This window comes from Quercus robur, chromosome 4 (assembly GCF_932294415.1).
Source record: "Quercus robur chromosome 4, dhQueRobu3.1, whole genome shotgun sequence".
NCBI lineage: Eukaryota > Viridiplantae > Streptophyta > Magnoliopsida > Fagales > Fagaceae > Quercus > Quercus robur.
In genome coordinates this window covers 79,200,656-79,226,492 of record NC_065537.1, presented here as the reverse complement: position 1 = coordinate 79,226,492, position 25,837 = coordinate 79,200,656, and the positions used below count along the sequence as shown (strand labels likewise).

General features: G+C 35.2%; 5 protein-coding genes and 1 pseudogene across 5 annotated transcripts in view; 3 read left to right on the top strand and 3 right to left on the bottom strand.

Annotated features, from left to right (window-relative positions):
- LOC126723914 (putative disease resistance protein RGA3) overlaps positions 1 to 25,837 on the bottom strand; it is a 74,086-nt gene that overhangs the window by 34,230 nt on the left and 14,019 nt on the right. The gene's annotated exons all lie outside the window — the stretch shown is intronic.
- Positions 1,183 to 2,179, bottom strand: LOC126722713 (pentatricopeptide repeat-containing protein At2g29760, chloroplastic-like; the record flags this gene model as incomplete). The annotated part of the gene is made up of 1 exon (XM_050425865.1): positions 1,183 to 2,179. A coding segment is annotated over one exon (948 nt), but the record flags the coding sequence as incomplete, so codon positions are not given.
- LOC126722712 (sulfate transporter 1.3-like) lies at positions 8,156 to 10,385 on the top strand (annotated as a pseudogene).
- On the top strand, positions 10,709 to 11,813 carry LOC126723919 (shaggy-related protein kinase alpha-like). Its single transcript, XM_050427925.1, has 3 exons — positions 10,709 to 10,982; positions 11,430 to 11,504; positions 11,664 to 11,813. Exons 1-3 carry the CDS (start codon positions 10,794 to 10,796, stop codon positions 11,688 to 11,690), a joined length of 291 nt encoding a protein of 96 aa, XP_050283882.1. The 5' UTR covers positions 10,709 to 10,793; the 3' UTR covers positions 11,691 to 11,813.
- LOC126722711 (26S proteasome regulatory subunit 8 homolog A-like) lies at positions 12,910 to 13,626 on the top strand. Its single transcript, XM_050425864.1, has 2 exons — positions 12,910 to 13,155; positions 13,486 to 13,626. Exons 1-2 carry the CDS (start codon positions 12,910 to 12,912, stop codon positions 13,624 to 13,626), a joined length of 387 nt encoding a protein of 128 aa, XP_050281821.1.
- Positions 15,694 to 20,326, bottom strand: LOC126722710 (uncharacterized). The gene is made up of 2 exons (XM_050425863.1): positions 19,979 to 20,326; positions 15,694 to 18,455 (listed from the first exon to the last, which is right to left on the bottom strand). The coding sequence occupies exons 1-2, from the start codon at positions 19,983 to 19,985 to the stop codon at positions 15,694 to 15,696; spliced, it is 2,769 nt and encodes a 922-aa protein (XP_050281820.1). The 5' UTR covers positions 19,986 to 20,326.

Genomic DNA, 25,837 nt, shown 5'->3' with positions numbered 1-25,837 from the left:
GGTGGCTTCATCTGGTTTTTTGTTTTTAGATTAATGGTTTTGTTTCTAGATTTATACGATACAGTAAAATTTAATTGTACTTTCTCCTCTTTTAAGTCTTCCAAAGGGTAAAGACGGTTGTTTCTTCTAACCCCCAAATAATATTAATCAGTAACATCCAATCGGTGTGGGATTCTATCTGGTGCGTTTGATGTTTGTTATACAAACAAACATTGTACTAGACCAGTAGGAGAACTTTCGAAAAATTGACTGGAAGTTCTCTCAATCTTATAGCTTGTTCTATTGCCATCGCCAAAATTGAAGCCATTGTTGCTTTTCCTTATTTCCCTTACTCAGAAAGTATTAACAAGTTCTTCATAGGGACATTCAAATTATGCGCAATAGCTAATCTAAGATTAAAAACAATAGATTTTTAATCTATTCTTTTATATGATGCTCCTCTTGATGAATATGGTAACTATATATATATATATATATATATATATATATATATATATATATATTATTTTACATTAAGATTTTGATTTTTATACATAAATAGTTTTAAATAAGTTATATAATTCTTAATTTATCATAATCACAGGAAATTTAAATCAACCAAAATGGGGACACTTGAAACAACTGCATGCGGTTTTGAAGTCAATGGAAATGACTCTTACTCATGGGAATTTTTCTACCATTGACTTCAACAATTCTGTTCTGGTAAGACACACACCATTTTAATTATTCAACATAAAAATCTGTATTTCTGTACAAAAATTTGACATATTATATATCTGAATTAGGCCACTATATATGCAACCAATGAATCTTCAAGTTGCTTTTTGGGGAATGCAAACAATACCACCGATGCTACAATCAATTTTCAAGGGAATCAATATATGGTTCCAGCTTGGTCTGTTACCATCCTTCCAGATTATAAAAATGAAGGATACAATACAGCAAAGGTTATTTATATATAATATATACTATACCTGTTTTTTATTTTATTTTATTTTTGAGAATAAAAAATGAGAGTGTTTATGGTTATATTAAACCCAGCACACACGCTTAGGGATGCGATACTCACCAACGGACTCCTGCTGGTAGCGAGAATCGAACTTGAGCGTGTTAGGCAGAGCGAACGAACCATACCCAGCTGAGCCAAGCCCCCGTTGGCACCTGTTTTTTATTTATTATTATAAAGTGTTAATGATATAGTAAAAGTGTTTGCTTTAACCCTCCGTTATCTTTAACCTCCCTGCTCAAGTTCCATCAGGTCTGGTAGATATTCAAATGATCTTAACGATTTTGTCAACCCCCTCAAGGCTCTATAGATTTCCTCTCTCTCAGAATGCCTCTCATCTAAGGAATAGAACTCAACAACAGAATCGTTGACCTCAATCAAGCTACATCCTGGCAATTTTCTCAACCCTGTATCCCTCATTGCAACTTTTAGTCGTGCAACATCTTTCCATCTCCCAAGATCCCCATATATATTTGACAGCATAACGAAATTTGAGGGGTTCTTCGGTTCAAGTTTGATAAGCTGGTCAAAAGCCACTTCAGCCAACTCAATGTTTTTGTAAATCCTACATGCCCCAAGTAAGGCAGCCCAAATAACAGCATCTGCTTCCATGGGCATCTTCCTCACAAACTCTATTGCCTGGTCTAAAAGACCAGCTCGGGCAAACAGATCAACCATACAACCATAATGCTCAATTTGAGGCACAATTGAATAATCAACCATTGACTGGAAATATGAAAAGCCATCTTCAACTAAGCCCATGTGTGTACAAGCGCACAGGATACCTATGAAGGTGATTCCATCTGGTGTTTCTCCAGCATTTTTCATCTCACAAAACAGATTAAGGGCGTCACTCCCATGTCCATGCATTGCTATGCCATTGATTATGGTGTTACACGTAATCAAATCCTTTCTACCCATGCTCTTGAACACATCAACAGCATTTTCTATAATTCCACATTTTGCATACAGGTCAATCAAAGCATTCCCAATGTAAAAATTTCCCTTATATCCATTAATCTCCGCATACGCATGAACCCACTTACCTAAATCAAGAGCTCCTAATCTCGAACAAGCAGACAATGCGATCACCAGTGTGACATCATTAGGAAGCACATTACCCTCAATTAGCATCCTTTTGAATGTCTCCATAACTTCAAAGAATTTCCCGTTTAAATAATTTATTTAAGCCTAGAATAATTATTTAACATATGAATATCTAGAATAATTATTTAAACCTAGAATTTCCCGTTTAAATCATGTATTTAAACCTAGAATAATTATTTAACATATGAATATCTATTTGCCATAATAGTTTCTTAGAACTTATTGCTAAAGGTAATATCCATTTATTAAAATCTTCTAAGAATAATAACAAATATTATCAGTTTTCAAGAATAAGCAATTGAGTTTTGCTAAGATATTATTACAATATTTAAATTTTAGCTATAAATGATGTCATATGTTACAATTGAATGTATCATCAAATATCTGCAATTATTTACATGAAAATTTTGTTATTCATACTTCCTTTGTTATCATTTTATATTTTTTGAATCTAGCTACAATGTCTAGCTTAGTTTTTAATGAACACTCATTTAAAAAATAAAATATAAAAAACAAGATTGCAAAAGGTACATTCTCCAAAAAAAGAAAAAAAAAGAAAAAAAAAAAGGGATTGCAAAAGGCATGTGCCATTGAAGTTTGCATTAGATAAAATTATACAATTTAAACCAAGTAAATCAACATTCTCTAGCTAACAAATAGAACACCCTATTTCACCATTCCAACTTTCCAAGTATGACTACCCCATAAAACTCAAAATACACAAAGAAAATTTTTGGGATATTAAAATTTATTAGGAGTATTTTAGACATTACATAATGGAATATTCTAGAAATCATAATATAATGGGTATTTTCTTGGTTTTAAAATTTAGGGGGGAATGAATCTACACCAACAGTGAATTAGAATCAGTTGAATAAGATCACTATACCTCTAATTGAAAGAGATAAGAGGAAATTTATACTTGATTAACATACAAAAAACTAAATGTTCTGAGGGGATGTATGGACCTATAGATACATTGGAACAGATTATTCTTCTATAGTACAAGAACTCTTGGCATGTGAGCTGTATTGGGCCATTTCCCACCAATTTCAGTCTGGTATCATTCTAATGAGGAAAAGAACATATAACAAAGTTGCTAATATTATGCTTTGTATTAGTTTTATTTAGAAAATTAAATCTGCATTGTACGTGAGGATTCAATTCTATTTCTATCTCTTCCTCCAAATGAAAATTTTTGTAAAAACTGCTTTACTGATTGCAACTTTTTAGCCAAATATGGTGCATAAAGTAAAATCCATCTCAGCACTTGTGCATACCTAAACTCAAATCTATAATAGGTAGTAAAAACTTATACATAATAAATAATTGCAGCAAATGAATGCCTGAAAATAAAACCACTATCAAGAGTGTAGTTGTAGATGATGATCATTCACCATGATGTTATCCAAATATCACCAAGTGCCAAATTTCAATCCGTTATTCAAAATCAACAACACAATATAACTACCATCTTATAACTTATAATTAGGTACGAATAGTTAAAATAAAGTAACAACTGAAGGATTTATGCATCTTTCCTCTTTTCCTTCCTCTTTGGTCCCCGCTTTATATGTGAGGAAATCATATCTGTCATGAAACTTTTTATGAGAGGGATAAAAAATGAACACAAAAACAAGATAATCACCTGAGTTGTAGACTTGCTGCACTTGCCAAAAAGGTTCTGAATAGGCTAAGGTATTTAAGCCTGGTTTTGTTCTGTACTTCCAATTTGTTTTGTATCTAGAATCAAATCAAATGAGAATCATTAAAACACAAAGAGAACAAAGAAGAAGAGGAAAGACATTAGCATATGAGTTTCTGCAAAGGATTTAGATTGATGATTATATATACCAGAAAATTTCAAAGAGGAAGATTCATCCTCTCCTAACTCTTGGGTGTGACCAATTTTAGGCTGATCATGCCTTGTTCCCTGTTGGTGAGTTTGTAATAAGAATTAGATGCTACCAATTCATATGGTTCAAAAAATTCTGCAGTTTCATTAGATCTGTAACATTCTGCCTTTTAAATTGAAAATGAATTTTCCAAACATCATAAATGAAAAAGACAAGGTGAAAAAGACGAGGAGGAAGAAGATAAAAATCGGTTTTTTTATTTACCCAATAGGACTTAGGATTAAAGAATACGCTTAACAAAGTGGGAGTATATTGGTCCTTCCAAAAGCAATAAGTTAATTCCTCTCCCAGCCATTCAGGATTGGAAAAATTAAGGACGTGAGCAATTTTGGGCCAATCCTCAAGACAGCACAGCCATCTGCTTCTGTGAAAACTTTGAGACAGTAGGTCCATCAGCTTCTGTAAGGTAAAAATTTTACAAAGGAAATGAGTATTTATGCGTCTCTCACTTTATTTTTTATCCTTTCTGGTCCATTCTTAATGTGTGAATCAAATTTATTGGATGAAACTTTATTCGAAGTATTCAATAACCTTTAACTATAGAGAGTGTAAACAAGTACCTTTCGTACACCATCATCCAAAATCCTAGAAGTATCCAAGTGATACATCTTGCCTGTTGCCACCATATTCAACCATCACATTAAAACTGCTGACAGATCACAATGCATGAATTTAAAAATATAACATACTACAGAACATTAAAACAATTAACTGCTGTTTGGTTGCTGAGAAAACAATACAATTGGACAAGTAATCCTCAGACATTAGGTTCACTAAAGTGAACCCCGTTTAATCATATACAATGGTTGAGTATATATATTTTTCCTATATTTTGGAAATCCACCAAAAAAAATAAAATTTTTCTTTATTTATATGGAAACCAACAAAGCTTAAAGTACTTAAAAAGAAAACAAAAGAAAACTTAAAGAATAGAATTATAAAAAGTTCACTTTCATTTTTCAATTGTTTCTCAGCTAGCAAACAGAAATTTATCAGATATATTCCCAAAAAGGGTGCATCGAATGCATACCAAGAAGAGCATCAGTTGCACAAGATGAACCAAAGTTGGTCACAAGAGGTGTTGTCTTAGAGCCTTGTGATTACCATGTGGAAAAAATAGGGATGTGGGTGATCTTGGGCCAATCCTCACTAATTCTTCTTTTACACTTTTCCTCTAAAAGAGGGCAAACTAAAATTCTCAACAATTTTAAAGATTTGAGACAGGGCATCTCATTAGTCAATGATGTGAGATTTGGACAAAACCCAATTCGAAGCTTTTCAAGTGAGGTGAGGTTGCTGATAGACTCAGGGAAATTCATCAAATTAGGTAAGTCTTCAAATGTCGACGACCGTAAAGATCTCAAACAACTAATCCCATCAGGAAGTGATGTGAGATTAGGGGCATCTGGTAATTTCGAGCTCTTTAAGTGAAGTAAGTTGGCTAATCTCAGGGAAAGTTGTCAAATTGGGAAAGTCTCGAATTCTCAGTTTTCCTAAAGATTTGAGACAGCTAATCCCATTACGAAGTGAACTGAGATGGAGGCCATTGGAAATTTGAAGCTCTTCAATTGAGGTGAGGTTACTAATATCTGGGAAAGTGATCAAATTGGAAAGCTCTGAAATCTTAAGCCACCGTAAAGATGTGAGACAACTAATCCCATTAGGAAGTGATCTCAGATTAGGGTTTAGGCCACATCCATAAATTCCAAGCTTTTTCAGTGATGTGAGCTCACCAATCCACTCCGGAAAACTTATCAAATTGGGACAGTCTTTAATGTAGAGATCTTTAAGAGTAAAAACATGTCGAAGACCTGCAGGGAGAGACTCCAGTTTTTGAAGGTTCCCGAATTTCACTTATATAGCCATTGCCATTGTTTGTTCGTATTGCAGGTTTAATATGTGTGGTCTTTTCATGTGCAGATTGAAGGATACGTCCGTTTGTTGAGGCGTCATCCAGTGGGCACGGAGGACCACAATGACATTACTGAGGTGCTGACGGCAGTGCAGGCGATGGCACGTGTCCAACCTCCTATCCCTGAGGCCCCGATTGAGGAGGCAGCTATGCCTACCGGCCCAAGCACGAGCACAGCTCCGGCCGGATGTCAATCCCGTCCGCCTGTTGCTACCCCTCAGCTTCTCCCTACCCCCGATCCCTCTGCATCCACCCCACATGCATCCGCCAGCCCCACCATCCCTTCATCCACCCCACATCCATCCCCTACCGTCACCATCCCTTCACCCAACCCACATTCAGCTCCTACGCCCACCATCCCTTCACCTAGCCCACATCCAGCCCCTACGCCCACCATCCCTTCACCCACCCCCTATCCATCTCCTTGCCCCACCATCCCTCCACCCACCCCACTTCCTTATTCTGGCTCTGACGTCCGTCCACCCACCCCACAGTCATTTCTTCAGCTGTCACCCATTCCATCATTTGACCTGGGTACCCCACCTGACATGCAGCAGGAGCCACCCTCCCATAGTTCATTTAGTACCCCTTCTTCAGCCATTGACCCACCCCATGTTCAGGCTGAGCAGGCGGTTGGGTTACCTACAGAGGCTGAAGGTCGGCCTAAACGCATATCAAAGGCACCTCCGTGTGGGACAGGGGGGCACAAACATGGACACAATGTTGGGCCCGAGGCATCTGACGAAGGACATGCAAGACCTCCTCCGCATTATACGAGACGACGTAAGATTCAAAAAAGGTATATGAAAGCTTAATGTGAAACAACACACTTTATTCCATTATTATTTCTCTTTTCACTTTTCAATAACATTATTTTTGTTTTCAATATGGTTTGAACGTACATTATTGGAACTAGGTGAATGCCTCAAATAATCCGATTAGCTGGAGGTAGATATTCCAACAAGGATATGGTTCTTAGTGTGATGGTTTAGGTAATACTCCATGTTCATTAGCCTTTATTCTTTACACAAACATGCAATTTGCAAGGTACCCAACTGCAACAAAAGAAAATATTTATGTTTATATCTGACTTTTGATTCATTTCGTAAGATGTTTATGATTCTACTATGTACTCTTAGAATTGATATTTGGGTAATACTAATATTTATCAATTTTAGCTGATTAAGATAGTTTTGTTGGTTCAGCCTTTAGGGTATTCCATAGGGGCATGATTGATTCTTGGACGTTTAGGAAATTTAAAGTTTTAATATTTTTAATCCATTTAGGGAATAGCATATTTTCTATGATGCTAAATTAAAGTTAAAAATGCTTGGATGCTGTTTTTTGGGTGTCAGTGTCAATCAAAAATGATACTAGTAGTTCTGAAATATTGTGGAACGAAAATGTTTGTTGGATTAATAGTGTAGAACAAGGCATTGTATTGGTATACATTGACAACTTCCACCTCTTCTCTCAACAAATTGGATACCCTTTTAGCTATGTGAAAGTGTTCTCTGATTGTTTCTTTTGTTTGTAATTCTGGTCCATACAAATTCTTAGAAGATTTTCTGTAAAACAAATTAGCCAATAGATTGCAGTAAGATTTGAATAGAGGTTTATGTCAAAATGGGGCCATGTTGAAGATTTTAGGCCTGATCAACTACATTTCAATTAGGAGACCCCATAGTAAGACTAAAACTACTCCTTTTGGTCACTGGTTGTGATAGACGGGCGTCGCATTTTGCATACACTTTAGGAGACCCCATAGTAAGACTAAAACTACTCCTTTTTGTAGATATGTATCTAGAGCTTAGTTCAGTAATGAATTCAAAATCTTTTTCATAATTCCTATAGAAATTAAAAATGAAAAGAAAAAATAGTATAATGGAGAAGATTTATTTCTTATGTTTTGTCATTTTCAATCCAATTTACTCTCTTATATTTTTCTGCTTAATTCCCCCCTCCCTTCTAATCTTATGGACTTTGGTTAGATATAATAATTGATTCTCAGAAAATTATTATCCTGCATCATGTTTTACATGATCTGATTGTTGTAGAATAAATCCTCGACTTCTCTGATTATTCATTGCTTCTTTGATGTGGAGCACTTCTTATTCAATGAAACAAAATTCCCTTAGTAATTTTTATTTGCTTTTAACTTCTTGAAATTCCAGCATGTCCCACGAATAAATACCTTCATCCCTGACTTTAATGATGCAACTTTGGATCACCAACGACTTCTCCAGAGGTATGCTTTTACAGTTGACAGTTAAAAAAATTTGTCTACAAATATCTTGAAGGGGAATCTTGTAAAAGTGTTGAATAGATTTTATTGCTGGAAAATAGTACTAGTAGCAGTATGTAAAATGACACTTTAATATTTATTGGCATGCTTGTTCACTCACATGAATGAGCATTGATTTAAGTGCTTAAACATTAATTAAGTTGCTTGTAAGTCATAACTCGTACAGTGTATAAAAAGATTTCAACTTTGCCATATACATTTACAAATTAATTTCCCCAAAAGGATTTATAATCTTCCAAAACTCTAATAAATATACATATATTGTCTAGTTTGCTATAAATATGTGAATCTAATATCCAAAAAAGAAGTTAACATCTCCTTTCAAAGTCGTGCTTAACGATGATTTGTCATAGCATAAAATTTACCTTTGTAGTGAAAGCAATTTCCTTTTCAATATAATTACTAAATTTTCAATAAAAAATTCATTGGCTCCTTGGCACCACGGGCGTTAGTTGATTTAGTGAGAAATAAGGGGTGCAATAGTGTAGCTGTATCTCTCTTTCTCTGAGAGAATAGTTTCATTTTAACTTTGAAAATAAATCCCTAAATATTTGTTGTGACCTTGGGGGGCCAGCTCTTTTGGAAGTGGGGAGGTGCAGCTCTTTTGGAAGTGGGGAGCGGTCTTTTTATGTTTTCTTCTATTTGCTAAATTCCTAGTAAGAGCTCCTAATTCTACACTATTTACATAAAATATTTAATTTTTGTGATTTTTTTTTCTGATTCTCACATATTTCGTCAGCAGGGTAAAAGGAATAAGAAGCTCTTCTGGGTGCCTGCAATTGCCCCATTGATATCCGTTATTCTGGACAGAATTTTTTGTGTTTATTACCCATGCAGAAAAGAAAGGTGTTGCAATTGTAAGCATTTCTCATCATTCTTCTTCTCCTGTTTTTTTTTTTTAATGACAAATAGTTGTAGTAACAATTGGAAGAACATTTGCACCTATGAAGGACTATCAAATTGATGGAAACAAAGAAATGGTGGCACTAGGAGCAATGAATGTTGTTGGTTCGATGACTTCCTGCTATGTGGCAACAGGTGAGATGGAAGCACAAATTAAGTCAAATGATGATACTGGTTGAATGGTGGGATGCGAATAAGATTCATGTCTGACAAGAGCAAAGTGCCTACAGTTCTTTGTTTTTGTAACAACAAACTATTTTAAACCTACTGCTCTTATCATGACACTTAAGGTGGGTAATATATATACATAAAACTGGGCAAAAGAATCTGAACTTTAATTGCCAGATCGTTATATATGTTGCTCCCTGAGACATGGAAGTATGGAGTCCTAAATGACCTAATATGTAGAATTATATGCGACTAAGTATCCTGGAGATGATTGCTAGTCTCTTATGATGACTATAACTGCTCATTACTTGCAGGTTCATTCTCTCGGTCAGCTGTGAATTACATGGCGGGCTGCCAAACTGCAGTCTCTAACATTGTGATGTCCATTGTTGTATTACTAACGTTGCTATTCATCACGCCTCTTTTTAAATATACACCGAATGCCATTCTTGTTGCCATCATCATAAATGCTGTGATCAGCCTAATTGACATTCAGGCAGCAATTCTGATATGGAAGATTGATAAATTTGATTTTGTTGCTTGTATGGGAGCTTTCTTTGGTGTAATTTTTGTATCTGTCGAGATAGGCCTCTTAATTGCTGTAAGTATTGAGATATCTACCATCTTGAATTCCTAAATGTCAAATAAATGTGATTCGTCTTAAGTGATTTAATTTTTTTTTCTTACTGTGTTGTTGCAGGTCAGTATATCCTTTGCTAAAAGACTCTTACAAGTTACCAGGCCAAGGACAGCAATTCTGGGAAAGCTCCCTGGGACCTCTGTGTACAGAAATATCCTACAATATCCAGAAGCAACTAAAATTCCAGGCATTCTGATTGTGAGAGTTGATTCTGCAATTTACTTTTCCAACTCCAATTACATTAAGGAGAGGTAAAGATGGTCTTTCTCTTGTACTAAGTTCATGTCATTCTCTAAATCTGGAACTCAATGCAATTAATCTTATAACTAATTGTATCAAGGCAATTTCCTACAATTTCTAAATTTCTAGTGAACAAATCCGAGGACTGATTATAGCCCAGAAAGTCATCTAATTTACATAGGAATAGAAAGAATTTTAGATGAGAGAAAATTGCAACATGGAGAACGTTAACTGATAGCAAAAAAGGATGAGAAATAATTTAGGTCTTGAATAGTTCATCTCTGTTTGTCCTGCAATGACCAAGTTAAAAGAATGAAAATTTTCAACGGTTGGAAGTATTCTAATTGAGCTGTTTCTTTGACTTATTAAAGTTTTGTACTTAATTTTGACATGGTGCATTTTAGGACTAATATCTGTAATATATGATATACAGAGTCTCCATATAAAGAACTTAAAATTAGGATAACATTTATGGTTTTGAGAATGAGTACTGGTTTACTATGTTTATGTAGGCAAAGTGCCTAGAGACAGGTGAAACTGTTGCCATAAAGAAGGTTCTTCAAGACAAGAGGTATAAGAACCGAGAGCTGCAAACCATGCGCCTTCTTGACCACCCAAATGCTGTCTCTTTGAAGCACTGTTTCTTCTCAACCACTGAAAAGGATGAACTTTACCTTAATTTGGTGCTTGAGTATGTTCCTGAAACAGTTCATCGTGTGATCAAACACTACAACAAATTGAATCAAAGGATGCCACTGATATTTGTGAAACTTTATACATACCAGGTATTGTTACTTGTTAAGAATTGGTTTCCTTCTACTCTCACGATAAGTCATGTATTGGACAATGTTTATATGTTCATGTGGTTAATTTGAAAATTTGTTTTGGAAACTGCTTATGTCTAATATTGCTTGAGCAAAGATATTTAAATGTTAAGTTAGTCTTAACTTGTTTAAGAGTATCGGACTGGTGTTCTACACCATGGACTGTGAGCCTAGGCTGACCAATGTGTCTTGATGCATTAAAGACAGCCTCAAGACTTAAGCCTCGGAATCTTCACTTGTATGGTTAATTATTTTACATTTGGGTTGACATTCCATTCTTTTTCTTTGAAGGGGGGTGGGAGGTAGGGTTTATAGCTAGCTTTAACTTCATCAACTTGTGTGGTTCTTATAGTTTTGCTGATTGTTTTTGTTCTTGCTTAGATTCTAATATATCTTTATGCTTTGCAGATCTTTAGGGCCTTATCATATATTCATCGCTGCATTGGAGTATGTCATCGGGACATTAAACCTCAAAACCTTTTGGTACGTCTGCTAAAAAATTTGCATGTCTATTTTAGATATTTAACTTATGTTTTCTTTAAGCTGCACTGCTATTGCCTTTGTAAGGATGACACAGGAAAAAAATGCAGGTTAACAACTTATTCTAACTAAAAGCTATTGCTCTTGTATATCTTAATGCAGTTGATTCTATCAGCAAACAATATATGAAGCTATTGGCAGTCAGCAGTACAATTGCCTGAGGGAGTGCAACATTTTAGTTGTACCACAATCTAGTACAGATTATTGGACATAGACTTACTAATAATGTATTATATTTGCAAACATGTGGCTTAATTTTAGGAGTAAGACCATCATTTTTGTAAGCGAGAGCACTTTGTTCTCCCTTCTGGTGAAAAGGCTGATGAGGTTCTAAAGTAGGATATTTTGGATTGTTGGACGCCAGAAAATCACTATCGATGGACTGAATCTGAGTGTTAAACATGTTGGGTTTAGACCATCGATAATGATTTTCTGGAGTCCAGCAATCCAGAATATCCGACTTTAGAACCTCATCAGCCTTTTCATCAGTTTCCTTGGACCCTACCTCTCACAGAAAGGGACTCCTTGGGCGTTGTAATAGCACTAGCGTTATAATAGCACTATTTGTATAATTGTATCAATAAATTTTTTTTTAGAAATACTATTTGTATCAATTTAATCACTCAGCCGTGGCAAAATCAAGCCAATGTCATCATTAGGTGTGAATTTTTTTAGTAACTTTAATAAAATGGCCACCCTCCAAAAAAAAAAAAAAAAAATTCATAAAATGGCCAAATTAAAGAGATTTTGGTTTTTAAAAATTTGTCACAGTTTCAGTTTTAGTTGGGTCTTGTTAACAGATGCCCTTAGATTATTTGTTACCAAATCATTTTTAAGGACAAAAACTTAGTTAATTTATTTTTTATCAAATGCTTTTAAAAATAGTTCCTAAACCTATACTTTTAGAGCATCGTAAATTTTTCAAGCCATTTAATAGTATCAATTTTGTCCCTCGACTTTGAAATCAATTTCCCCAACTATTAGTTGTATCAATAGTGTTGTTCATACACTTTTAAAACCAATTTCTAAGAATAAAATTAACTTCATTTAAATGTTGAAAGTCGAAATGAGCACATTTATATTAACATTGATGCCAATTTAAAGTTATATATATACACACTATTTGTCAAAGTAATGGGGAAGAATAACGTTTTAGTTAAGGTAAGTAATAGTCCTATATGAATGCACTCAATTGTAAATTTGCAGCTGTTTTTTAACTATATATTTTTTTGAAAAGTAATGACATTTTAGCAAGGGAATAGACTATTACATGCACAAGGAGTGCCTTAGGAGTGCCTTTTTGTTAATAAGAGATGGTTTGAAAACAGTTTGAATACATTTTTATCTAATGTTTCATATTGTTTACAATCTTACAATTGAACGGAAATATGTTGTTGACATTGATAAAAATATCGATATCACCAAGATAACTCCATCAACAAGAGTTGCTCTCCATAATGACAGTTATGTGCTTCATTTAATCTTGCCAAGCAAAGTTGATCCATTGGTCAACCTCATGAAAGTTGAAAAGGTTCCAGATTCCACATATGACATGATTGGCGGTCTTGACCAGCAAATTAAAGAGATAAAGGAGGTTTGCCTCGTGTACCCTTTTACTTTCTGCATTTAAACTGGTAGTGGCAATGGTGACAATGAAGTGCTGCGGACTATGCTGGAGCTTCTCAACCAGCTGGATGGATTTGAAGCATCAAATAAAATAAAGATTGCCAGTATTTTATTCAATTTAAACAATCTCAACTCTTTTCGATGGATTTGGACAGAATGATAAGTATAGTCTTGTTAATTCCATAACGACCTATTGCACTGGGCTATTAAAGTCTTCAGAAGTGAAAGATTGTGTGTTTTCTCTGTGCATAATCATATTATCCCTTCTTCCTTTTTTCGTTTATTTTGTTTGCTGCAGGCTGTGTACACAGAATCTGGGATGTTTGCTCTGTGGGAGAGGAGGGTTGATGTAACACAAGAAGATTTTGAGATGGTAGTGGCAAAGGTAATGAAGAAGGAGACTGAGAAAAACATGTCATTGCGGAAGCTATGGAAGTAGTGTGTCTCCATGTTAATGTTTTGTTTCACTCCACCACCCTGAAGCAGTGCTTGATCCGTGGCTTTGTTCTTCACACACAGCCAACAGCTCTGTTCTTTGTATGGATATAAAAGCCACATGGGGGTGCCCACACTTTGTTGAAGTTTTTCAAATACCACTGGCATCTCTGTTTATTTTGTTAAATATTCTTATTGTGATACATTTTTATGTAATATGTGTTTTACTTCAAGTATCTGAGAAGAATGTCTGTAGACAATGACTGTCAATCTGTTATCAATCTATTGGTTAGACGACCAGAATGATAATTAAAAATCTGTGCTTAGTGGACAAGCACATGTGGCTTAGTTTTCTGGGCATGTGTAGCTGTAGCATGAGACATAGCACTCAGGGATCAATCCTACCATGTAGTGGTTGTAAATGAGCTAATTAGAGTTAGAACTTCAATTATATTCAAAATAAAATTAAAAGAACAAGTTTGAACTTTTAATATTCCACTCAATTTTCTTGCTTATAGTTTGTGCATTACAATGTGATATGAAATTATACTGAATGTGTGCTTTTTGTGTATTGTTGGATTGTGAAGACATGAGATGTTGATTTTCTTTTCTTTTTCTTTTTTTTTGGATTTACAGGGTTGGGTTACTTAGATGTTGGCAGTTGAAAACAAAAAAACTAGATTGTATAATTTTATTTTGGGAATTTCAGTTATATTTTTGGATTTACAAGGTTTACCTTCGATGTTGGCGGTTTAGTAAAAAATTACCTGAAATTAGTTCTCAAATGGGGTAATAACAAAAAATTGAAAAAAAATTCCCAGTAGAGGTGTTACCATAAATGGAAATCAAGTCTAAGACTCGGTTTCTACTTATAGAAATCGAGTATCTTATACTCGATTTCCATAAATAGAAATCGAGTATCTTATACTCGATTTCCATAAATAGAAATCGAGTCTTTAAGACTCGATTTCTATTTATGGAAACCGAGTATAAGATACTCGAGTTCCACTGGGAATTTTTTTTCTTTTTTGGCCGCAGGTCACCAAATGGGCAAAGGGAAAAAAAATTCCCAGTAGAACTCGAGTATTTTATACTCGGTTTCTATAAATGGAAATCGAGTCTTAAAGACTCGATTTCTATTTATGGAAACCGAGTATAAGATACTCGAGTTCCACTGGGAATTTTTTTTCCCTTTTTTGGCCGCAGGTCACCAAATTGGCATAAAGGAAATTCCCAGTAGAACTCGAGTATTTAATACTCGGTTTCTATAAATGGAAATCGAGTCTTAGAGACTCGATTTCTATTTAAGGAAACCGAGTATAAGATACTCGAGTTCCACTGGGAATTTTTTTTTCTTTTTTGGCCGCAGGTCACCAAACCAGGCAACAGTAAAGAAAAAAATTCCCAGTAGAACTCGAGTATTTTATACTCGATTTCTATTTATGGAAATCGAGTATAAGATACTCGAGTTCCACTGGGATTTTTTTTTTTTTTTTTTTGCCGCAGGTGCATGGACCAGAATTAATTTTATCCCCCTGCAGCAAATTTTCCAGGGTCCAGAACACATCAAACAACATACGCTGTGATACGCGAACGGAGCATACATTAAAGTTCTACAACCAGATTAAAACAGTAACTATTCAATAAAATTATTGTTGGACAAAGTAATATCATTGTTCGTTTTATAGGAAAAAGCTGCATCACGCAACTAATGTAACGAGTAAAATGGATAGCAAATAGTTCAATTATCCGTAATTTACAACAATAAACAAAATAACAACTAAGTTAATACAACATAGTCTACATATTCGCCTAGCGGAAGCTCCATACTGATATAACATATTATACATATTCACCTAACACTTGTCCATACTGATACAACATACTCTACATAATCACCTAGCTTGTCCATACAGAAGATCACGACAAGTCCCACGTACAATGTCACTTACAAAAATCAAGTCTCCGCTTGCCTGACAAACATTAAATACGGTTATTAGTTTCCAAATGCAAAGAACAAAAACCAAATGACATTCTGAGTATATTATATAAAAACAGTGACGGCACTTGCCTAGTTCATAGCACTACCACTTGTCGAAGCCCCATGGGAATTGGGACAGCATCTACGGTTATGCCCCTCTTGATGACACATTCTACATCGTTGCCTCGGTTGAATCTCCCTCAACTCCGGATCTTCCCTCCGGCTTCCCCGTTCTCGCCGTACCCCATCCATTTCATTCCTTATTCTTGACATCGTAGGACGACCTTTGGCCCGCAACAATTGTGGGTCAGGCACCCACCGTGGTCCGCGAACGTCTGTCCATAATGACTCTGACTTTGGCACCACAAAATTATGTGAATATGTGAGAATGGCGTTGTTCAGACTGTAACATGGGTCAATATAGCTGGGCGCATCGAGATGCAGACCTTTAAGAACTTTAATTGCATGTGAACAAGGGATCTTCAAGTTTTGCCACTTTCCACAACCACATGTTCTATCAAATATGCGCACATCATGACTGTGATTTCCCCCTCCAGCTCTATGGTCGTTATACGGGGTAACCACTTGATATATATCCTCTGCATGATTATAATTCCTCAGAGTGTGTCCTGCAATTTTCTGCTCATTTTTGTTATAGATCTCCATTGCATAATCACTCCACACCTTACCTCGAGAGAGATCAGAAGTAATTTGTTTATGTCGATCGTGGAAATATGCAACAAGTTTAAAAAAAGTGAACTCAACCATTGCAGCAATGGGCAAACCGCGGGCACCTTTAAGAACCCCATTAAAGCACTCAGAGATATTGGTTGTCATTGCCCCGTAACGTCTTCCACCATCATGTGACTGGGTCCATTTGTCTACATCCTCACTCATTAGATATGTGTATGGCATATAACGTATAATCCGGCGATCAGTAGGGTCTACACCCCTCAGTAAATTAATCTCGGCCTCTTTAATGGTTTGCATTATGGACACAAATTTAGCATCATGAGTCGCATATCCAGCTTTCAAGGCCAATGCCTTTAGAGTCGGGTTATCAAAGTGTGTGTTGAAGTTGCTAGCAACATGTCGAAGGCAATATCGATGATATACCTGTTCTCTTCCGTCTTGCCCTCTAGGCCACTCTCGAATGGCGCATTTGATACCTTTATGTCGGTCAGAAATAATGCAAATGTCCTTGTTTTCAATAACACGCTCTATCGAAGTCCTGAGACACTCTAAAAACCACCCCCAACTAGCCCCTGACTCCTTATCCACAACAGCAAAGGCGATAGGCAAAACCTTTTGATTAGCATCCGTTGCCATTGCAATCATCAATACCCCTTTGTATTTACCATATAAATGAGTTCCATCAATACTGATCACTGGCCTGCAATACTGGAATGCAGCAATGCATGGAGCGAATGCCCAATATACATAGCGCAGTAACGTAGTACCTTCTAATGGCTTAGGTATGGTGTGATAGCTATACTGGGTACCCGAATCCTGATCCAAGTATGCCAACAACAACTTTCGCAACCTTTGGTAAGACTCCTCCCAATCCCCAAAAATCTTAGCAATTGCCTTCTGTTTTGCGTCCCATACTTTATAGTAAGAAAGCTCATGATCATACTTAGTACGTATGATCTCCCAAAGCTCATCAATAGTAGCAGTGTGCTTTTTTCGCAATCTTCCCACAATTTCTGATGCAACAAAATTAGAATCCATCATTCTACCGTCTCTTCGCAGCCCAAAGGGTATACAACTGTGTGGACCCACATAAGACGTGACCATCCACAGACCATTCAATTTAGACTTCATGTATGCCCCAACGTACCACTTGCAGTTGTCGTCAACACATGCGGCGCACAATTGAGTTGTGCTCGACCTTTGGATGGAGAAATTTCTATTATCCTTTGCTGCGTATATTATCAATGCACGCTTCACCGCAGCTTTATTTGCAAAAGTCAACCCTTTACAAAAATGCATCCCATCTTGCCAAGTACAAAGAAATGGTATCTGAAGAAGTGAAGGATCAACCATATCTTCCCAAGTATTTGCGTAGAATGAGTCCGCAGGAGCTCTGTAGCCAACGGTCGTATCTGTATCATGCTGGACACCAATATCATCATCATCTGCATCACCTTCATCATGGTACTCCATATTTTCCTCTTCAAAATTAGGAACGACTTCATGCTCATCCACATCGTTCTCAAAGTCACCTTGCTCAATCCTCTCTTCGTACTGATCCATATCATCATTATTTATGTTATCATTCGCAGCATGATCTTCGTCTTCGTCTTCGTCTTCCTCCTCTAAATGTGTCTCTTGAGAGTAGAGGGTTTCACCAGTATTTGCAACATAATCTTGAGATGGGAGCGTATAACCTCCCATTGCATACCCTCCCATTGTAGTGCATCCATTATCTAGGGTTGTAAATTGTAAAGCCGTAGATGTTTCTTGCACCACCTCAGTACTGTTGTCTACACTCGCCTCCAAACTTACATACAACTCAGCAGCATTTACTTGGGACATTTTCTGGATCCTATTAAACATCATCTTTACATGTTTATCTTCTTTAATCGCCATATACCCGTAATTTATCCGTTCATGAAGAACTTCTTGTGGGTAACGATAAATAATCTTGATGTCATACCAAGCAGGGTTCAATTTCAATTCGTCCATTATTTTCCTCTTCAAATCAGTCAACGTCTTCAACTTACGACGTAACATCATGTAGTAGCATTCAATACCCTCCCCTCTAAATGGAAATCCGTCAATCCCTTCAGGATTGTAAAGGGGTCCACCGAAGTATACATTTATGTCAATATTCTTCAAAGATTGTGAACCTATTAGAGAGCCAAGTAAATTTATGTTAGTGACATATTTGATCTCTTTGATTTAACATCAATTACAAAACCTTTTCTATCTACTCAAAGTACAACAATCGTAACTTCTAAAAGTGTAACAATTGCATATACTCACCCCACATCACATACAAACACACTCAATCATTATAATTTCATACTCAAACAAATAAAAAAATTGAAGACAAAACTCACCCTCTTTACAAAATTGAAACTCAGCTCTAACAAAAATATAAATAAAAATATCAAACCAAACAACAAAAGTCATGAGGATGTGCAAATGAATGAGTGCAATTATGTAACAACATCATTCAAGTAATTTTAAATTAATGCCATACCCTATTACACTACTATTGATGAAATAACATAGAGCAGGGTTCATCAGACAAAAAAAGAAAGAAAAAACACTAATGTGAATATAATCATGATCAATCAAATTAGACATATCATCTAATTTAATATATAAATATAAATATATTTGTATATTTAGCCTATTTATACAACAGCCATAATTAAATATTTATATAAATATATTTATATTTAGCCTATTTATACAACTATATAATTAAATATTTATATAAATACATTTATATAAATATATTTATATTTAGCCTATTTATACAACTATATAATTAAATATTTATATATTTATATAAATATATTTATATAAGTATTTATATATATAGTTGTATAAATATAAATATATTTATATAAATATTTAATTATTTAATTATATAGTTTTATAAATATATAAATAAAAATATGTATATATAAATATTTAATTATATAGTTGTATAAATATACATATAAATATAAATATAAATATAAATATATATACGTATTTTTTTTTTTAAGCCAAACGTATGCAGCCACAAATACATAAACACCTTTATACCTATGCCCAAATAACAAAAAGCAAATACCATGTACTATCCAACTAAGAGAGCCTCAAAAAGCTTATTAATCTCAAAGAACTAGAACCTTAAACCACAAAACATTCCCAGCTAAACAAAAGCTACAACTATATAATTAAATATTTATATAAATACATTTATATAAATATATTTATATTTAGCCTATTTATAAAACTATATAATTAAATATTTATATATTTATATAAATATATTTATATAAGTATTTATATATATAGTTGTATAAATATAAATATATTTATATAAATATTTAATTATTTAATTATATAGTTTTATAAATATATAAATAAAAATATGTATATATAAATATTTAATTATATAGTTGTATAAATATACATATAAATATAAATATAAATATAAATATAAATATAAATATATATACGTATTTTTTATAAGGAAACAAATATACATATTTTAATACAAACAAATATCTTATTAGGAAACAAATATATTTGCCTAATACAAACAAATATTTTATTACGAAATGGCATATACACTAAAACAATGCAAGCAATAATGGTTAAAGCAGCTATATACACTAAACAACTAATTAGAGAGTGAGGAGACCCTTACTTGACATAATGATGTGCAAATGTACTGCTGAGATTGTATGAGAGTGAGAGGAGCAATGTTTTGCTGCTAAATATGTATGAGAGTTTCAGTCTCTGTGAGAGTTCTTAAGAGAGGTTCTGTGATTGAAGTTGCTGAAGGTGTGAGAGTTGTTGAGGCTTTGTGATTCAAGTTGTTGAAGGTGTGAGAGTTGTGTTTAGTCTGAGAGTTGTGGTTCAACATAGTCTGAGAGAAGTTGTGGTTTAACATATTTTTTGAATATGTCTCAAAACAGACAAATTATATTCACGTGTACCTGCAACAAAGACTGTTGTTGTTGTTGACTAGCACAAGCACCAAAATAGACTAATAGGCTAACAAGCAACGGACAAACAATTCAAGTCCTTCAGCACTAGCACAGAGCACAATGTAATAGACTAGCACAGAGCACACAGCTAATAGACTAGCAGAGCACAGCAAAGACTTGATATGACCAGATAGGCAGAGATGAGAGTGCTTTGAAACTCGAGTCTCTAAGACTCGAGTTTAGTTTGCCTTAAAACTCGAGTCTCAGAGACTCGGTTTCAAAGTTAAAATGCGCGCGTTTTTTTACTTGAAACTCGAGTCTCTGAGACTCGGTTTACTTAAAGTAAAACCGAGTCTCAGAGACTCGGTTTACTTAAAGTAAAACCGAGTCTCAGAGACTCGAGTTTCACGTGGCATCTACGTGGAACTTGAGTTTCTGAGACTCGAGTTTCATGTAAACGCCACGTGGATTTTTTGCCACATCAAACAACGTAAACCGAGCCTCAGAGGCTCGATTTTGGGCCCAAAATCGAGCCTCTGAGGCTCGAGTTGCTAGTTTGCCAAAAACTTTCAAAACCGGGCCAACTAACTGAATAGTTTCATCCTTATGGGTAATTACCCATTTTCGCCCAACTTTTACATGTATATCTTGATGTAATTGATTGTGAATGGTAAAATTAATTATCCACCGCTCATAATCATGACAAAATTGTGACAAATAATGCAGTGTTATAAGAATGTTAAATAAAAATCCTCAAATGTACAGACCCTTGAAAATGTTGGAGCAAAGCCCCATGCCCCTATCCCTTTAATGTAAAATTAGAAAACTAAAAGTTGCTAACTTATTGCTTGTCCCAATTAGCCCAGAGTTACAGTTCTTTGATGAATCATGCCTTTGTCTTGATCATTAACTGCAATGACTTTTAAAAAGTACTATGTAGTATAATAGCTTTATCTTTCTTTCTTTCTTTCCAACTCGATCTCAAAGCAAACAATTCAACGAAGGATCGATCTCTTTTAATTTGTTCCCCAGAGCTAGCTAGTCTCTGCCATTTCCTAGAGCCAGTCTCCTTCCCTCTAATACATAACTCACTCTACCCACTAGCATCCTCATCCCAACCAGATAAACCCCTTAAACTAAAGTTCCCGTTTCTTCTATCTCATGCAAGTTTCAGAGCTCGTTAATCATACTAAACAATGCTCCTTTAAAGCATAGTTGTCAGTATCATATGCAGTGACGGAGCCACAAACAAAGGTGGGGGGGGCCTTGGCCCCCCCCAAATTTTAAAAAGTTAATTTATAGTATGTATATTATTTACATTTAAAAAAATGTAGCATGTAAAAATTGAAGTTGGCCCCTCCAAATTTTGAGTTATTTCAATGATGCTCTTAAAAGAAATGAAATTATATTAAAATCATACTAATTTAAGAGGTTTAACAAATTAAACTATGTAGAAAATAATAACTTTTTGTACATGTCTAATAGAAGAAATACATGACTTTTTTATATACTCATAAAAATTTAGAAAATGATAAATTCTCTTAGTAAATTAATTTATATACATGTGTGTGTAGAGGTTTGTCTTAACTAATATATTAACATCACAACTTGGCCCTCCCAAACCAAAATTTCTGGCTCCGCCCCTGATCATATGATACGCGATAGATGAGCTCCCTCCAAACGAAGATTTTGAGAGCATCTCTAGATCAGCTCTCATAGGAAAGCTCATCTCCTCAAAAAGCCCAAATCTAACCATTGTGAAAGACGTTGTCCTTTAAGCTTGGAGGCCAGTATACCTGCTGGATGTAAAGAGGCTAGATAAAGACATCTTTCTGTTTAGTTTTCATCACAATTAGGGCTGTCCAGAGTACCCGATGACCCGCCGGAACCGACCAACCCGACCGGAACCGACCCATCACGGCCGGACTGACACCTCCGACGGGTCGGTGACGGGTCCCAATCTTCAGAACCCGACCCCGGAGGGTCGAGTGGCGGTTTCCATCCTCAAAAACCCGATCTACCCGACCCACCCGACAAAACCTCAAAAAGAAGGCTGAAATCCGGCGACATTTGGGCTTCTCAGCTCCGATCCCGTCACGGTTGGCCTTCCTTTATGCAGATTCGCTCAAATCCTCACTCCGATAAGCTTAAATCCGGCGAATCTAGCCCAGATCGACTTAAACTCGGCCAAACTCCGGTGAGCTCGACTCTAACTCGACCAAATCTAGTTAGATCTCGGCCAAATCTCGACCATATTTCCATAGATACGAAGGAACATCGGCCAAATCTCGTTAGATCCGGCCAGATCTAACGAGATCCGGCCAGATTTCGGCCAAAATCCGACGAAATCGGAAAACCCGAAACCGACCGATTCACACCCGATATCCGATATGACCCGACCCGATTGATCTGGAACGGCTGACGGGTCGGTTACGGGTTGAAATCTTCCCCACCCGTGAAGGTCGGGTCGAGTCCGGGTTGGGCACAAATCTGACCCGGCCCGACCCGTGGACACCCCTAATCACAATAGTAAACCGTGTGCGAAGCATAAAAAAATAACAAGAATGTTCGGACCCATGTGCAGTAATATCAATGTTGGACTAACATTTAGCCCTTAAAGTCTAACCAGTTCTTTTTTTTTTTTTAATACGCACTTTTTCGTCCTTTGACTTTGAGTCCCTTCCTGGAAATTTCACGAGTCAGCCATATTAATATCACTGTGACAAAAATGCGGGTCTAAAATTCAGGCCTAAAATGGAATATGAATTGGTGAGTCATTTATTCAGTGAATTCACATTTTATTGAAACTCAATCACAGAGTTTTGAGAGAGAGAGAGAGAGAGAGAGTAATTTGAGCCTCTTGAGTCTTGATTGATTTCTGTAACTTAATTACAACTTCTCTGTTTTGTTCTTACAAATATGAGAAACTGAGAATGGCGGGAAAATAACAGAGCCTACAACGGCTATTATCTAATACCCAATCAAATATTTTAGATGTAAACACTGCTTCAAATAAATGTCCAGAGTGCGGTAGTATGTGTTCAAATTTAGCTCGACAATTAATATAAAATGTTTAAGTTTGGCTTGATAGTGAATGTAAAATGTTTAAAGTTAGCTAGATTCATTAGTTAAGTTGAGCTCAACCTCATTATCAAGTTCAAACTCGAGCTTAATATCAAAATTTTGAACAAGAAATCCAACAAAAATATATTATCAAGCACATATATAGCTTATTGGTTTGGACAAATAATCACAACTCTTATTTACTTAAAATCTTAGTAAGATATGAGTTTATTTGTCAAACTTATATCAATCTTATTATCGAATAAACGAGTTAGGCTCAACTTGTTTTTTATCAAACTAATGTTCACAATTTTTTTCATGAACATCTTTTTTTTTTTAATTTTGCTTGGACACTTGTTCATTAAACAAGCAAAATATTTAGGCTCAAGCTTCTTTTTTAATAAACAAACAAACATAAATGAGGTTTTTATTGAGCCAGGTCTGGGCTATTTATGAACAACTTGGTTAATTTATAACCTTACTTGAAAATCAAATAGGTCGGGGCGTGCAATATTTTTAGTAGTTAAGGGTTACAAACAATGTTAATTATGTTAGTTTAAGCTATTTATAACTCATTCAAGTCAAGAGCCTTGTAAGTTAGTTATATAGTATGCTCCCCCATTGTATGTACTATCAAATTATTAAGAAAGAAATTAAAACTCATTATCCTTTTAGAAAGCAACCCAAAATTAAATAAATTTGGATTAAATTAGGTTAGTTATTTTCTACAAATTCTCAAATTTAAATTTGTATTTATTAATACATATATATTAATTAAATATGTATCATCCCTAAATATTTTACGTGAATATGTTGAGTAAGAAGTCCATTAGGCTCGAGGCCCAACATGAATATGTTGAGTGAGAAGTCCATTTCGTTTAGAGACCACTAATTAAATTCATAGCTTCAATCCATTTATTTACTAGGATTTACTTCAGCAGATAAGCACATGGTCCATTAAACCATGATAGCTAGGGCTGATTGACATGTTTTTTGACATTTGAGTAAGTTTTATAAGATGGAAAACTGACCTGTTTTGTTGGCAGCATAAACAACATCAATTTCTATTTCTTTTGCTATTGGAATGGCTTGAATTGTCAAAAGTAGTGGCTTGACATTAATCATCAAATCATTAAATGGCTTGCATGCCCATGTCAGAAAGTTTGCATGATATTCAACAAATTTCATGCGTTAAGAAATGCAAGAGCTTGCATTAAATGTTGTTCTTCATGAATTGTCAAAGAAGATGGCCAGGAACAACACCTGACATATGCAAACCAAATTCATGCTTCTTTTCTTTTGGCTGAAATGGATGGCACTTTGGCCATAAATGCTTGCCATTTTCTTTTGACTTGATAAGTTTCATGTGCTGAAACTATTGGTATTTCGGCAGAACATCTAGCTATAAATAGATGGTGAATTTGAGAGAAGATGCAAGAGAAGCAAGAGAGAGTTCCTACGTGAGATAGGATAAAGCAAAGAACTTCTTCTGTGTGTGCACACCAGAGATAGGAAGTTAGAGTGTCTTGCAACTTGTCTAAATACAATAGGGTGTTCTCTATTTATTTGTGAGAAAAACAAGGGTGTATTTGGGGTTTGGGTTTGTGTGAGAGTGTCTTCAAGCTATTGTTGTAATCTCCAAAGTTATAATGAAACTTTATTCTGTCGCCTCCTATGGATGTAGGCATATTGCCGAACCACGTAAATTCCTTGTGTTATATTTTCTTCTCTCTCTTCTTTAACCTTGTGTAAACAGATTATTTCACCAATTTTCACAACATTTGCATCACTAAGAAAACATTATATAGCACTAACATTCATTCGCTATCATTGTAATAAAAAGATAAATAGATAATAATCCCGTTTTTCCCCGGTGCTTTGAAAATATTTTCCTCAAAAGCTAAAACTTGGTTCCAATGTGGTCTACACAATTGAATATAATCAAAACCTATTCATAAAGTGGTTTTAGGACCAGTTTAGAAGTATACTAAACTAGTTTGGATAATTTGGAGGGTTTAGGCTTTTGAAAGGCATTAATACACATTTAAAAAAAAAAAGAAAAAAAAAAGGCTTTATTAGCTTAGTAGAACCAGATGATATATAATCTTCTACTTCCTTTTCATCTAGCAAATCCTAAATATCATGTTTAGTGTATGTCAAATGAAAATCCAATCAATCTAGAATGACATTTTTAATAGTGGATGTGTTTCCATGTCTTTTCAGTGGGCATGAGCATATTTGAACAGACACCACTGGACTTGTTTTGCAACCTAGAAAGTTAGAAACCCATTGTAGCATTAGGCAATAAGTGCTTCTTCTGGGATCTATGCTGAGCACATTTAGGTAGATTTGTGCAATGCACAAGAATTTGAAGTGCTTGAATCAGTTGAATGTACTCCACCTTGTCTATGAAATTTCTAGTAACAAAAACCACTTTCAGACTAAGCAATTTTGAGATTACATCCTTTTATTGCAAAGACCAAGAACCAAAACTTCCAAGGGAGTTGCAAGGG